Genomic DNA, 13,481 nt, shown 5'->3' with positions numbered 1-13,481 from the left:
CACTGCGCCACCACCTGGTCAGGCCAGCAAGCAGTCTTTATAGTGGAAACACCATAGGTAAATATTTGCTGTCTGTATATAGATTAAAGGAGGAATATGGCAAATGCTGAAAAGCCATGATAATGGCATATAATTCTAGTCTTTGAGCTGATTTTAAGTTGACTGTTTCAGTATAAAGTTGTCCATTGATTTGCAAAAGCGATTTGCCATTTAGTGGAAGTTTCCCAGAGCCATTGTTGTTGATCCTTTGAAAAAAGGAACAACAATAATTTTGAGGCTCAAAACCTATAAGCTGTAAGGGTCGCCTATGCCCCTTGATAATCCAGGAGGCGACAAGATCAGAATATGGAAGTGTATTCCATGGGCTATTAGATGGTTCAATGTGCCCAAGCTGTAGCTGCTCTTGTACCAATTGAGCAGCTGCCCTAAGTTTCTCCTGAGAAAGGGGCCATTGGTCTACCCATACAGGATTATCTGATTTCCAAGTAATTGGGTCTGCACAATGCATTATTGGGGTAGCAGGAGCTACCAAGGACCCTATGCTAAATTTTGATATCCTAATTCACACCTTCTGGTATTGGGTGCCACTTCTATGGGGGTGAGAATTCCTCGCTGTTCTTTCCCTAGTCCCTTGGTGGGCAAAAATCCCCGATCAAGCATCTGAGTACTGACTAAACCATTAGAACTGACAAGCAACACTCCTGTATTTTTCAAAACATCTCCACCCCACAAATTAACTGGCCATGCCTGACCTGTGGTGGCGCAGTGGATAAAGCGTCGACCTGAAAATGCTGAGGTTGCCGGTTCGAAACCCTGGGCTTGCCTGGTCAAGGCACATATGGGAGTTGATGCTTCCTGCTCCTCCCCCTTTCTCTCTCTCTGTCTCTTCCTCTTCTCTCTCCAAAATGAATAAATAAAATCTAAAAAACTATTCTAAAAAAATAAAAAAATTAGTTTGTAATCCACTTTGGTTCTGGGAGGTAGATGTTGGTACGTCCATCTACTCCAGCGCCATCTTGTCTTCCCATAGTTGGTTCTCATATGTGCCTTGATAGGACAAGCTTGGGGTTTTGAACTGGCGACCTCAGCATTCTGGGTTGATGCTTCATCCACTGCGCCCCCACAGGTCAGGCGAGGCGTCACTTTTTAAATTATGATATTTTACAAAAGCAAAGATAAAACCACTCTAGAGATATTAAAAATATAAAGCTTATGTATTGTTTACATGGAAAATACATTTGAAATATGAATTTTTATGTAACTGTTGGATGCTTGCTCATGCTCTAGAGAAGGAAGTGTTTGGATTGCTGTGGAACAGAAGCTTTTGGGGAGTCGTTTGTGCCTTGACACTGGGACTGGGAATTCCAGTATTCAGTGCAAGGAGGGTCTCCGTCCCCCAGATGCTCCCTCGACACAGGAGACCTGGCTTCCGCACCGAAGTGCTTTATAGGGACAGGGCAAAGGTGTTAGAGCACACAGTACCGCTCAGTGAAGTCACAGCCTGCCCAAACTGTGTGCAACAAGTGGCTGTTGGCGGAGGGGGGGGGGGTAGACTGTCCCATCCTAAGCCGTAGTTCTTGCCTGAGTTAGCGAGTTTTCTTTCAGACACCGTAGGACAATGTGCAGCTGAAGGCTGACTTCCCGTAGAGAAGGTATAGTTGGAGGGTCATGGGAGCTCAGGTCTCTGCCTCCCACAGCACCACCTGTGCTGGTGGTCTCTCTCCAGGGCCCTCCCTTCAGGGTGGTCCCTGTGGAGCTTGCTCAAGGTGCTGCAGTGGAGGGTTGGCCCCACCCCATGCAGTGGTCTTCCTAGGACGAAGCACACTGTTGAACGTCACTGTGTAGCTTCTTTCTGAGTCCTCCGTGCAGAATCTGGTCTTTGTGACTTTGTGTGCGGCTTTGTTAAATGGCTCTCATCTGATCCTTGATCCTTCCTGCTGTTGAACCTTCTGCCTCTTTTTAATTTGGTGACCAGGCCTAGCAGCAGCAATGCTCTGTTAGCAGTGAGCATCCCTGGCCTCCAGCCCTGGGCTGCTAGCCACCTCATGAAGAGGAACCGGGGCCCCTTGAAAACAGAGCTGATCCAGGGCTGGGACATCAGGGCTCCAGGGTGAGCCCGTGCCGGAAAACGAGGGCATGAGACTGACCGTTGGGCTGGCCAGTGGGCAGTAAAACGGGACATTTTTTATTTCTACCAGCAATATTGTGTGCTTTCATATTATTTGACACTGTTATAGATGAAATTTTTGTATTGTGGTAAAATACACAATCTAAATTTTACTATTTTAACAGTTTTTTAAAATTGTCTGATTTTAGAGAAACCAAAGGGGAGGGAGGAGAGAAGCACTCATTTGTTGTTCCACTTAGCTGTCTGTTCATTGGTCGCTTCCTCTCTGCCCCCTGACTGGGGATCAAACCTACAACCTTGGTGTTTGGGGACAACACTCGAGCCAACTGAGCTAACCAGCCAGGGCCATTTTAACCATTATTACGTACATGGTTCTGTGGCATTGAAGTCCATTCCTGGTGTGTAACCATCATCACATCCATCTCCAGAACTCTTTCCATCTTTCCAGACGGACCCTCTGTCCCCATTAGACAGCAGCTCCCTCCCCAGCTCCTGGCCGTTGTCCTTTTTTTTGGCCTCTGAATCTGACCACTGTAGTGACCTGTAAGTGGAGCCGTACAGTGTTTTTCTTGCTGTGAATGGCTCGTTTCATCGAGGACATGTGCTCCGGGCTCATCCGCGTTGTAGCAGGTGCCAGTCTCCTTCCTGAAGAGGCTGAGTCCTGGTCCACTGTGCGCATGCACCACATTCCGGTCATCCATTGCCCCGTCCTAGACACTGAATGTTCCCATCTTATGGCTACTGGAGGGAAATGGAGTTTTTAAAATTTCAGTTTCTAACTGTTGATTGGTAGTACATAGAAATGCAATTGACTTTATGTATTGATTTTTTATCTTGCAGACTTACCAAACTCACTTATTAGTTCTGACATCTTTTTTGTAAATGTCTTTAGTTTTTATTAGCAGTGAATTTTGTCAAATGAGTTTTCTACATCTAATATCTAGATGATCATAGGGTTTTCTTTTATTTTTTAAAGTTTTCTTGGTTATTAAATGGCTGAGATTGTCAGAAAAGAGAAGAAAGTAAGACCCAGCAATACGCCTTAAATGTAAGGACACATGGGTTAAAGTAGAAGAACGGAGAAAGCTAAGTGGTGCTACCACTGGTTGAAAGAAAGCTGGTGTGGCCACATGAACATCAAGGAGGTCCCAGAGCAGGAATTACAGGTGGTAAAGGGGCCGGGCGTCCAGAGGACAGAGTGTGCTGAAGGTTATGCAGCTAACAAGCCAGACGTGAAGGAGCTTGTTGTCTGGTTCCATGGATGAGAAACGTCCCAAAAAGGCAAGTTTATAGAAATAGATCAAATCAGCATTGACTCGGGCCCAGAGTGGGCACGGAAGTGAGCTACAAACGGACACGGTCGACCTTTGTGGCATGGCAGAGCTGTTCTGAAACTGGATTTTGGTGGCGGTCTCATAATCTATAAATTTACCAAAAATCATTGAATTATATACACTTAAAACAGGTGAATGTCATGGTATGTAAATTAAATCTCAATGGACCTGTTAAAACATGTTAATGTAGAGATGTCAGAAACAGGCACCAAGTTGAAGTGTCTTTTTGTAGCCAAATCTGGGGGCCATTTGAGCATAAAAATAAAAACAGGAATAAATTGTAAACAAATGAAGATGTAGGAGTCCGTTTTGATAACAGTATAAAAACGAGTGTGTGAGAAAAGAAAGCCAGGTTGCTGGGTGGGAAGGTAGGCTTGAGTTTGGAAGTCCGGTTTGGGTTTGGGGGCATCAGGGCAGAGGCTGGCCTGGGGAGACCATAGACGAGGGGTCTGGGGAGAAAGAGGGTGCTGGTGTGTCTCTGCGAGTGTCTCCTCACATCTCTCATCCTGACCCCACCCCGGAAGGGCAGCCTGGGAAGTATCCCCCACTCCCAGCCATGGAGAGACATTTCCAGACATGACGTCGCTCTTCCAGAGGGCGGTGGATTAGTCTCAGTAGACACGTGGTGAGGACGCAGCGCGGAGGGCAGTATCTGTCCTCTGAGCCGCTGCAGTTTTAGTGGGAGCACTGGGTAGTAACGAGGGAGGAGAAGGCTTTGCTGCCTGGGACCCAGCCACCCTCGCTCCCTGTCCCCAGGGGTTCTGAAAGATGTCCTCAAGTTGCTGTTTCTTGAGTGGCATCAGCCATAGCATGTTTACACTGCTGAGGCACGAGTGTTTTCCTAATGGCTGCTGAGGAGTGCAGTCCTGATCTACCCATCTTAGGAAAGCCAGGCACACGCAGTGTTTGGGGGTGGGTGGTGTGGCCACAGCCTTCCCTGCAGCGACCATCAGTCCTCAGCTGTCGCTTGCCCGGCGAGGCTAGGCCAGCCCATGAGCAGGTCTGTGTCTGCCTCAGCTGTTCCTGGCAGCACCCAGTGGTGAGTGCCGCTCCGCACCCGGAGTCACCCAGCCTGCTTTCCTGACGGTCGCGGCAGAAAGCAATGGCCCTTGAGAGGTGTCTGCGGAGCCCGCTGGGGCCTGGAGCTCCCAGGTGTGTAGGACGTGCCACCAGTGACCTCTGACCACACTGCTCTTTGCAGTTTCTCCGGATCTGCGCCGACCTTTTCCGCCTGGTGCCCTTCCTGGTCTTTGTGGTGGTGCCCTTCATGGAGTTCCTGCTGCCCGTGGTTGTGAAACTCTTCCCCAACATGCTGCCGTCCACGTTCGAGACTCAGTCCATCAAGGTGACAGGGCAGTGCCTCAGACGTTCGATGCTTTGACATGTTGTGTTCCTTCACGATTGTCATGCTGCACTAGATGTTGGGGTTCGGGTCTGTTCCTCTTAAATGTGTTTGAAAACGTGGTTTCTCGACCCTTGTCTGCAAGCCTGGGCTGAAACCATTTGCGGGGGTGGGATCCGGATCAGCCCCCAGCTGTGCGAGCCCTGCCTGTTTTGGACAGGGCCTACGTGTGTATGAGACCAGGAACCGGGGGAGGAGGTTTCAGGGTGCTTCCCGTAGGGGTGCTTCCCGTAGGGGGTTCTGGGTGGAGAGTGCAGCCCTGTCTCTGCCCCGCAGGAGGGGGTTCTGGGTGGAGAGTGCAGCCCTGTCTCTGCCCCGCAGGAGGGGGTTCTGGGTGGAGAGTGCAGCCCTGTCTCTGCCCCGCAGGAGGGGGTTCTGGGTGGAGAGTGCAGCCCTGTCTCTGCCCCGCAGGAGGAGAGGCTGAAGAAGGAGCTGCGGGTCAAGCTGGAGCTCGCCAAGTTTCTTCAGGACACCATCGAGGAGATGGCCTTGAAGAACAAGGCAGCCAAGGGGAACGCCACCAAAGACTTCTCCGTGTTTTTCCAGAAGGTGCCCTGATGCTGCGGAGCCCCTGCGGCCTCAGCCCACTGGTCCCGAGTGCTGGTTAGAGCCTCGGGCCACCTGCGTACCTGGGGAGTGGTCCTCACTGCCATTGTCCCTTTTACACTGCAGCAACAGGGGGCGCCCCAGGCAGGCGGGGGCTGCCACGGCTTCATAGGGCTCCCTGGTGTTGGGTGAGCCTCTGTCCCAAGAACTCGAACCTGCTGGCACTCGGTTGCTTGTCTGTCTGTCACTTTGCAGCAGCCCCGGGGGAGGGAGAGTTTGGCAGATGAGGAACAAAACCCTGCAGTTGTGACAAGTTGGGGGGCTGGGGGAGGAGAGGATGGAGCACAGGCGGCTGCACAGCCACTCCCGCAGTCGGGGTGGGGTGGGGTGGGGTGGGGGGCATGGGCAGGGCCTCCTGCCCAGCAGCAGCACAGGCCACCTCGGGGGGTGCAGTCTGAGGCCACTCTGAGCGAGGGTCTGGAGGAGCAGGTGCTCCCACCTCTTCGTGCACCTCTAGTCTTGTCTTCGTCGTCTTCGTTTCCTTGTTTGGGGGAGACGCCCTGGGCCATGGAGGGGGTGGAGTGGTGTGTGTGGGCGCGCGCATGCTGGGAACAGGCCCTCACTGTGGGTAACCTCTTAGCATTGCTCCTGCAGATCCGAGAGACTGGGGAGAGGCCCAGCAATGAGGAAATCCTGCGTTTTTCCAAACTGTTTGAGGACGAGCTGACCCTGGATAACCTCACGCGGCCACAGCTGGTGGCGCTGTGCAAGCTGCTGGAGCTGCAGTCCATGGGCACCAACAACTTCCTGCGCTTCCAGCTCACCATGCGGCTGCGCTCCATCAAGGCTGATGACAAGGTGTGTCGGGTGGCCTCCTGGTGGGGCCTGGGCCATCCTGAGCAGCAGGTGGTTCAGTGCAGGCTTCTCTGTGAAGAGCATTTGCATGAGAGGCCCCTGGGTAGAAATGGCTGCTAGGCTGTTTTGTTTTGTTTTTGTTTTTTCCATTGATGGAGGAGGGGAGGGAAAGAGAAAGAGCATCAACTCCTTCCACTTAGTTCCATTTAGTCGTGCACTCATTGATTGCTTCTCGTACATGCCCCGACCAGGGGTCAAACGTACGAACGACCTGATGTGTCGGGACAACACTTTATCCAGTGAGCCATCTGGCCAGGACCAGCTGGGCTCTTTCATTTAAAATTTGAGGCCAGTTAGCCTCCAGGAGCCCTTCTTAGTAAGTTTACGTTTTCTCGGGGCTTACACACAGAAGGAAGACCCCCTGGAGACAGTAGAGAGGTCCCAGTGGGATTTATATAACCCCACGCAGGAAATGGGGACCAGAAAGTAAACAAAAAGCTGCTTTTTCGTAAGAACTCCAAACTGGGAACAGCCCAGATGTCCTTCAGTGGACAAATGGTTCAACCAGGACGTGCATGCCAGGCGGTGCTAGCACAAAAGCCAGTGACATACTGATGCATGTCACATCCTGCGTGGACGGAACGCCATGGGACCCTAGAGTTGCATGCTGTGCAGCTGCACTCACGCTCAGCGTCAGGTGACAGGGAAGTGAAGACCGGAGGTGAGGTCATCTGCTGGGTGTGCAGGCTGCCAGCCTCGGCTGGCCTGGTGTCACCTGGTGGTGGGTTTGTACTGCACTCTGAGCTGTCACCCTGGGAGAGCTCTGCTTTTGTTACCACTGCCTGTCTATTTTACCATCACCTCAAGATACAAAGCTCAATTAAGAAAGCAGGAGGGGTACTGTCTCCCTCAGGACCACTGTGAGGGGGAGGGGCCGGCTGAGGTGAGAGAGTGGGGACGGCTGAGCAGCCACTGCTGTCTCTTGTCTCCTCTCCTCACTCCTCGTTCCTTGCACAGCGTCCTGATGCCATGTTCGTGTCCTCTGTCTCAGCCTCCTTTCTGCTTGTCCCTCTTTTTCCTCAGGTCTGGGGGAGCTTTGGCCGAAGTTAAGAGACATCTTGGGAGCCTCAGGCTCACTCTGCTCTCTGCCATTCCCTTCCGTCAGGGAGACACGGAAAAGGCTCGGGTTGGGGGGCTGTGGGACAGGGACAGTACTGGGACCCAGCAGGCAAGGCAGTCTCTGCGCCCCTCCTGGCCGGGCCTGGGCGGAGGCACACTTCTTTGAAACTAGTCTTGGGGTTGGTCCTGGCTCTTATGTGCTTCCCCCAGTCCCCCTCCATTAGATGGTTCCTGTCCTTGCAAATCCAGAATGGGGTCTTGGTGGGGCTGGTTTATCTGTTACCTGGCAAAGCATGTTAGGGAAGTGGCCTATAATTCGACACTTAGTTCCCAGGTGTGTGGCCATAAATACCGTAGGCCTCCAGTGGCCTTTCAAAGCAATGATGAGTTGACTTTCTTTTCCAGCTGATTGCTGAGGAGGGTGTGGACAGCCTTAATGTCAAAGAGCTGCAGGCGGCGTGTCGGGCGCGGGGCATGCGGGCTCTGGGTGTCACGGAAGACCGCCTGCGGGACCAGCTGAAGCAGGTGCGTGGTTGCGGGGCCAGCTGGCCACGTGTGTGGTCTGAGGGCCTTTTCCTTCTGAACCACTCGTTTGGAGAGTCCTGCACGGAAACCTGCAGGGGGCAGCTCACTGCTGAGTGGTGGGCTCACGGATGTCGGCTGTCCTGTAGCTTAGAGGAGACAGCAAGTCCTGTAGATGCATGGGCAGCGGCAGCCCCCGTTTGTCGGGGACCTGGACAGGGCGTATCTGACCCGGTTCTGTGCCCGTGTCCACCTCCTGTGAGGGTGGCTTGTGGTTGATGTTAATGTTCTTTCTGTCTTTTCCTGGTCATCTGTTGACAGCTGAGGACTAGGTTAGAACTCCCTTTGAGCTTGGGCATGTCTCTTACCACAGTCAGGATTTCAGGGCCCCCTGCCCTCTGCAGCAGCTCAGATGGCATCAGACCTCAGAAAGGCGGCATTCTCGGGGATTTGCCTTTCCCATCAGAAGGTGCACAGTGTGCCAGGGGCCAGAGGGTCCTCCTCCCAACACCAGTGCTGCTGGCACCCTCCCCAGGGTCGTCTGAAGGTCTGCGTGGAGGCGCCCGTGTCATAGCAGGTCCTCTGACACAGATACGCGCTGTCACACAGTGTGTCCTCGCCCTTGTCTTCCCTGTGCTCCCTGCCAGGCCCTGCTCCGTCTGCCGAGTGTGCCGGCTGCCTGGCTGGCTCCTGCATTTGTGTGGCTCGAGGTGTGGTACCAGTGTCCTCACCTCTTCCTTCCTCAGCTGTCTCCTCAGCCTTCCTCCCTAGTCCTCAGTTCCTTCTTCTTTTTTTCCAAACGAGAGGAGAGGAAGCAGAGAGACAGACTCCCACATGCACCCGGACTGGGACCCACCCAGCAACCCCCATCCGGGGCCATGCTCGCAACCAAGCTACACTGCTCACAAAAATGAGGGGGCCAGGGGACACGCAGGTACCCCAGGACTCTCAGCCTTTGTACAGCGCATGTTCACCAATGAAATAAAAGTTGGTTTGCATCTTATTTGCATAATCAAATAACTTCCTTTGACTTGTCATTTGCTTTCTGATGTTCTTGTTTAATAAAAGAAAATCAAATGCTTTTTTTTTATTGCTTCATATTCATTTTGAGATATCCCCTAGTTTTTGTGAGCAGTCTATTTTGAGCACTTGAGGCAGAGGCTCCACAGAGCCTCCCTCAGAGCCCAGCGCTGAAGCGCTCAAATCCTTGGAGCCATGCTGCAGGAGAGGAAGAAAGGGAGGGGAGGTGGAGGGGTGGAGAAGCAGATAGGCGCCTCTCCTGTGTGCTCTGGGAATTGAACCGGGACTTCCACACGCAGGGCCAACGCTCTACCACTGAGCCAACCGGCCAGGGATCTTCAGTTCCTTCTTATCTCACCTTTTGTCCAGTTGTCAGGGTTCCTCTTGTCAGTCTGTAGTCAACCATTTTATACCTACCGCCCACTTTTTAAATTTTATTTATTTATATATTTATTACAGAGACAGAGAGTGAGTCAGAGAGAGGGATAGACAGGGACAGACAGACAGGAACAGAGAGAGATGAGAAGCATCAATCATTAGTTTTTCGTTGCGACACCTTAGTTGTTCATTGATTGCTTTCTCATATGTGCCTTGACCGTGGGCCTTCAGCAGACTGAGTGACTCCTTGCACCAGCTAGCAACCTTGGGTTCAAGCTGGTGGGTTTTTGCTCAAACCAGATGAGCCCGCGCTCAAGCTGGTGACCTCGGGATCTCGAACCTGGGTCCTCTGCATCCCCGTCCAACGCTCTATCCACTGCGCCACCACCTGGTCAGGCCCTACCGCCCACTTTTGTATCTCTGTTAGTAGTAAAATTTTCTAACCGCCCACTGGTTCCACAGTATTAGTGATTTATAAAGTAGGGAAGTAACTTTACTTTATAAAATTTATAAAGCAGCCTGACCAGGCAGTGGCGCAGTGGATAGAGCATCAGACTGGGATGCGGAGGACTCAGGTTCCAGACCCCAAGGTTGCCAGCTTGAGCGTGGGCTCATCTGGTTTGAGCAAAGCTCACCAGCTTGGACCCAAGGTCGCTGGCTTGAGCAAGGGGTTACTTGGTCTGCTATAGCCCCACAATCAAGGCACATATGAGAAAACAATCAATGAACAACTAAGGTGTCGCAATGAAAAACTGATGATTGATGCTTCTATCTCTCTCTGTTCCTGTCTCTCTGTCCCTGTCTATCCCTCTCTCTGTCTCTGTAAAAAAAAAGAAAAATATAGCCTGACCTGTGGTGGCGCAGTGGATAAAGTGTCGACCTAGAAATGCTGAGGTCGCCGGTTCGAAACCCTGGGCTTGCCTGGTCAAGGCACATATGGGAGTTGATGCTTCCAGCTCCTCCCCCCTTCTCTCTCTCTCTCTCTCTCTCTCTCTCTCTCCTCTCTCTCTCTCTCTCTCTCTCTCTGTCTCTCCCTCTCCTCTCTAAAAATGAATAAATAAAAATAAAAAATAAATAAAATAAATAAAATAAATATATGTATACACACATATATATAAAGCGGAGTTACAGCAAGTTAAATCATATAATAACAATTACTTACCAAGTACTTTATGTCGGATTTTCACTAAGTTTGGCAGAATAAATCTTTATAAAACAACTTATTATAGGTAAATCTATCTTTTTCTTTCTTTCTTTTTTTTTTTTTTTTTTTTGGTATTTTTCTGAAGCTGGAAACGGGGAGAGACAGTCAGACAGACTCCCGCATGCGCCCGACCGGGATCCACCCGGCATGCCCACCAGGGGCGACGCTCTGCCCACCAGGGGGCGACACTCTGCCCACCAGGGGGCGTCGCTCTGCCGCGACCAGAGCCACTCTAGCACCTGGGGCAGAGGCCAAGGAGCCATCCCCCAGCGCCCAGGCCATCTTTGCTCCAATGGAGCCTTGGCTGCGGGAGGGGAAGAGAGAGACAGAGAGGAAGGAGGGGGGGTGGAGAAGCAGATGGGCGCTTCTCCTATGTGCCCTGGCCGGGAATCGAACCTGGGTCCCCCACACGCCAGGCCGACGCTCTACCACTGAGCCAACCGGCCAGGGCCTCTTTCTTTTTCTTTTTTTGTATTTTTCTGAAGTTGGAAACGGGGAGGCAGTCAGACTCCCTGCATGCACCCGACCGGGATCCACCCGGCACACCCACCAGGGGGCAATGCTCTGCCCATCTGGGGCGTCGCTCTGTTGCAACCAGAGCCATTCCAGCACCTGAGGCAGAGGCCATGGAGCCATCCTCAGCGCCCGGGAAAACTTTGCTCCAATGGAGCCTTGGCTGCAGGAGGGGAAGAGAGAGACAGAGAGGAAGGAGAGGGGGAGGGGTGGAGAAGCAGATGGGCGCTTCTCCTGTGTGCCCTGGCCGGGAATCGAACCCAGGACTCCTGCACACCAGGCCAACGCTCTACCACTAAGCCAACCGGCCAGGGCTAAATCTATCTTTTTATTTATACTTTGGTTGCTCGCTACCACCCATCCTGAAAGCTGGAACACCCCCTAGTGGGTAGCAGGGACCAGGTTGACAAGCACTGGGTTAGAAGTTATCTCTGTCACTAACGTAGTCTAAAGCTGTGCTAGCCCGTAGTAGCTGTGGAAACTGTGGATGTTGAGTGAATTCACAAACACCCCTTTGGGTTTTTGTGCCATCTTGAAGTGAAGACTGCTGGCAGTGAGCCTGGTCTCACCCAGTGTCTCACACACCCTGAACTGGGCTGCTGGAGCAGTAATTCAGAGTCCTCTGGTGTCCCGTGTGCAGCAACTGGTAGACATCCAGTCACAGAACACAGTAAATGGACCTTTCAGAGCTCAAGGAGGATGCATCTCAGCGGCACAAGGACCCATCTACTCAAGTCCTGTGGTGGCTGCTGCCACCAGTTCCCTCCTCCTCCTCCCCCCCAACCGGATCAGAACAGGGACCAAAGTTCCAGGGCCAGAGCCACGTCCAGGTCACAGGTGTGGACAGGACAAGGCCAGCAGGTAAGTCTAGGTCTTGAACTCCCAATTCCAGTGGCTGGAGCTGCACCTGCACCAGGAGATCCCGACATCACTGCTCATCCTGTCCCGGGCCCTGTACCTCCCGGACACCCTGTCCCCTGCTGACCAGCTCAAGTCCACGCTGCAGACCCTCCCAGAGATTGTGGTACGTGTTGTGGGAGGTCCTTCTGCCACTCACTCTGTAAGGGGCCTCACACTTCTGAGGTCAGGGACAGCAGAGCCTCCCACCCCTTTGCCTCCCCCGTCTCTAGGGTCTGTCCTTTCTCTGAGTAGCGGTGGCTCCTGTGAGACATGCGGAAGGTGACCCTCAGGGTCCTCGTGGTGTTTCTCAGCAGTCGGGGGCTGAAGCGGTGTGTCCCGTGCCCTTCCGAAGGCAGAGATGGGGCAGGGCGTTGTGTGGGCGCACCTGGGCAGCCCCTGGGCTCACTCCCAGGTGTGCCTTCTCTGAAGGCCAAGGAAGCGCAGATGAAGGTGGCCGAGGTGGAGGGCGAGCAGGTGGACAACAAGGCGAAGCTGGAGGCCACGCTGCAGGAGGAGGCGGCCATCCGGCAGGAGCACCAGGAGAAGGAGCTACAGAGGCTCTCTCAGGCCACGGTAAGGGCTGGCGGGCGCTGGGTATAGCCAAGGGCGTTCGGCTCCGGCTTCTGCAGAAGCTGCCTCAGGGGCAGTGCCCAGGGCTCTGCAGGGCATGCCCAGAGGGGCCAGGGGACAGAGCTGGCTGGGGCTCCCTTGGTTTGGGTGCTGATCAGCCAGTGGGGTCATCTCAGCCCCTGGCCCGGGCTGTGGCTGTGTCCCTGTCCCAGCTCCTGACGTGTCCACAGGCGTTTATTCTGCACTTTCCAGAGAACTTCACGTAGTGGTCAGGGGAGGACTACAGAGGACAGGAGATGCTATGGCTACTTGTGGAGGCCTCAGGAACCCGGGGGCCTTGGAGCACAGCTGTATACAGCTGCTGGGCTCTGTAAATCTTCTGAACCACCCGTTTGGAGAGGTGCACAGGCACCTACAGAAGGCAGTTCCCCGCTGCTTAGTGGTGGGCTCTTACAGATCTCCACTGTCCTGCAGCGGCTGTGCTTCCCGTGCTGTGCTCTGGCCCGTGCTGGGCTCCCCGTGCTGTGCTCCCCGTGCTGGGCTCTGGCCCGTGGCACAGTAGTGCTGGTGTGGGCGCCCCGGGAAGGCTGCTGAGCTGGCCCTGCCTGTCTTCCAGAAGGAAGTGACTCCAGAAGTGGTGGAAGCTGCCCCAGGGAGGCCGGTGGCTGAGCTGCAGCCAGAAGTGCCTGACGTGATCCTGCCGTCAGAGGTCCTGAAGGACACTGCCCCTGTCCTGGAAGGCCTGAAGGTACTCAGCGCCTGCGCACACCAGGGGGGAGGCAGCACGGAGCTGAGCAGCAGTGAGCACGGGCCAGCTCGTCGGCAGGGCTCCCGGGGCAGTGGTGCTCCTGGGAGCCCTGGCATGAGAGCAGTGCCCGCGGCTCTGGAAGGGGACTGAGGCGGCTGTTCCGGGGTGCCCGGGCCCTTGGCACTCTGAGTGGCAAGGCGCCCACACAGAAGGCGGGTCTCCAGCCCCGTGTCTGCTGAGTG

At 53.6% G+C, this 13,481-nt stretch overlaps 1 protein-coding gene across 3 annotated transcripts in view; it reads left to right on the top strand.

Annotated features, from left to right (window-relative positions):
• The window catches only part of LETM1 (leucine zipper and EF-hand containing transmembrane protein 1), a 43,753-nt gene that overhangs the window by 21,589 nt on the left and 8,683 nt on the right, over window positions 1–13,481 (top strand). For 2 of the 3 annotated variants that reach the window (XM_066384782.1, XM_066384781.1), the window contains exons 4-10: window positions 4,664–4,807; window positions 5,276–5,413; window positions 6,065–6,268; window positions 7,790–7,909; window positions 11,914–12,045; window positions 12,351–12,494; window positions 13,108–13,239. In XM_066384782.1, coding sequence (XP_066240879.1) covers window positions 4,664–4,807; window positions 5,276–5,413; window positions 6,065–6,268; window positions 7,790–7,909; window positions 11,914–12,045; window positions 12,351–12,494; window positions 13,108–13,239 — 1,014 coding nt within the window. The remainder of the gene's footprint in view (window positions 1–4,663; window positions 4,808–5,275; window positions 5,414–6,064; window positions 6,269–7,789; window positions 7,910–11,913; window positions 12,046–12,350; window positions 12,495–13,107; window positions 13,240–13,481) is intronic. The other variant, XM_066384783.1, reaches the window with a different exon arrangement.

Source organism: Saccopteryx leptura, chromosome 5 (assembly GCF_036850995.1).
Source record: "Saccopteryx leptura isolate mSacLep1 chromosome 5, mSacLep1_pri_phased_curated, whole genome shotgun sequence".
Taxonomy (NCBI): Eukaryota; Metazoa; Chordata; class Mammalia; order Chiroptera; family Emballonuridae; genus Saccopteryx; species Saccopteryx leptura.
This window is presented reverse-complemented; position numbering and strand designations above follow the sequence as displayed.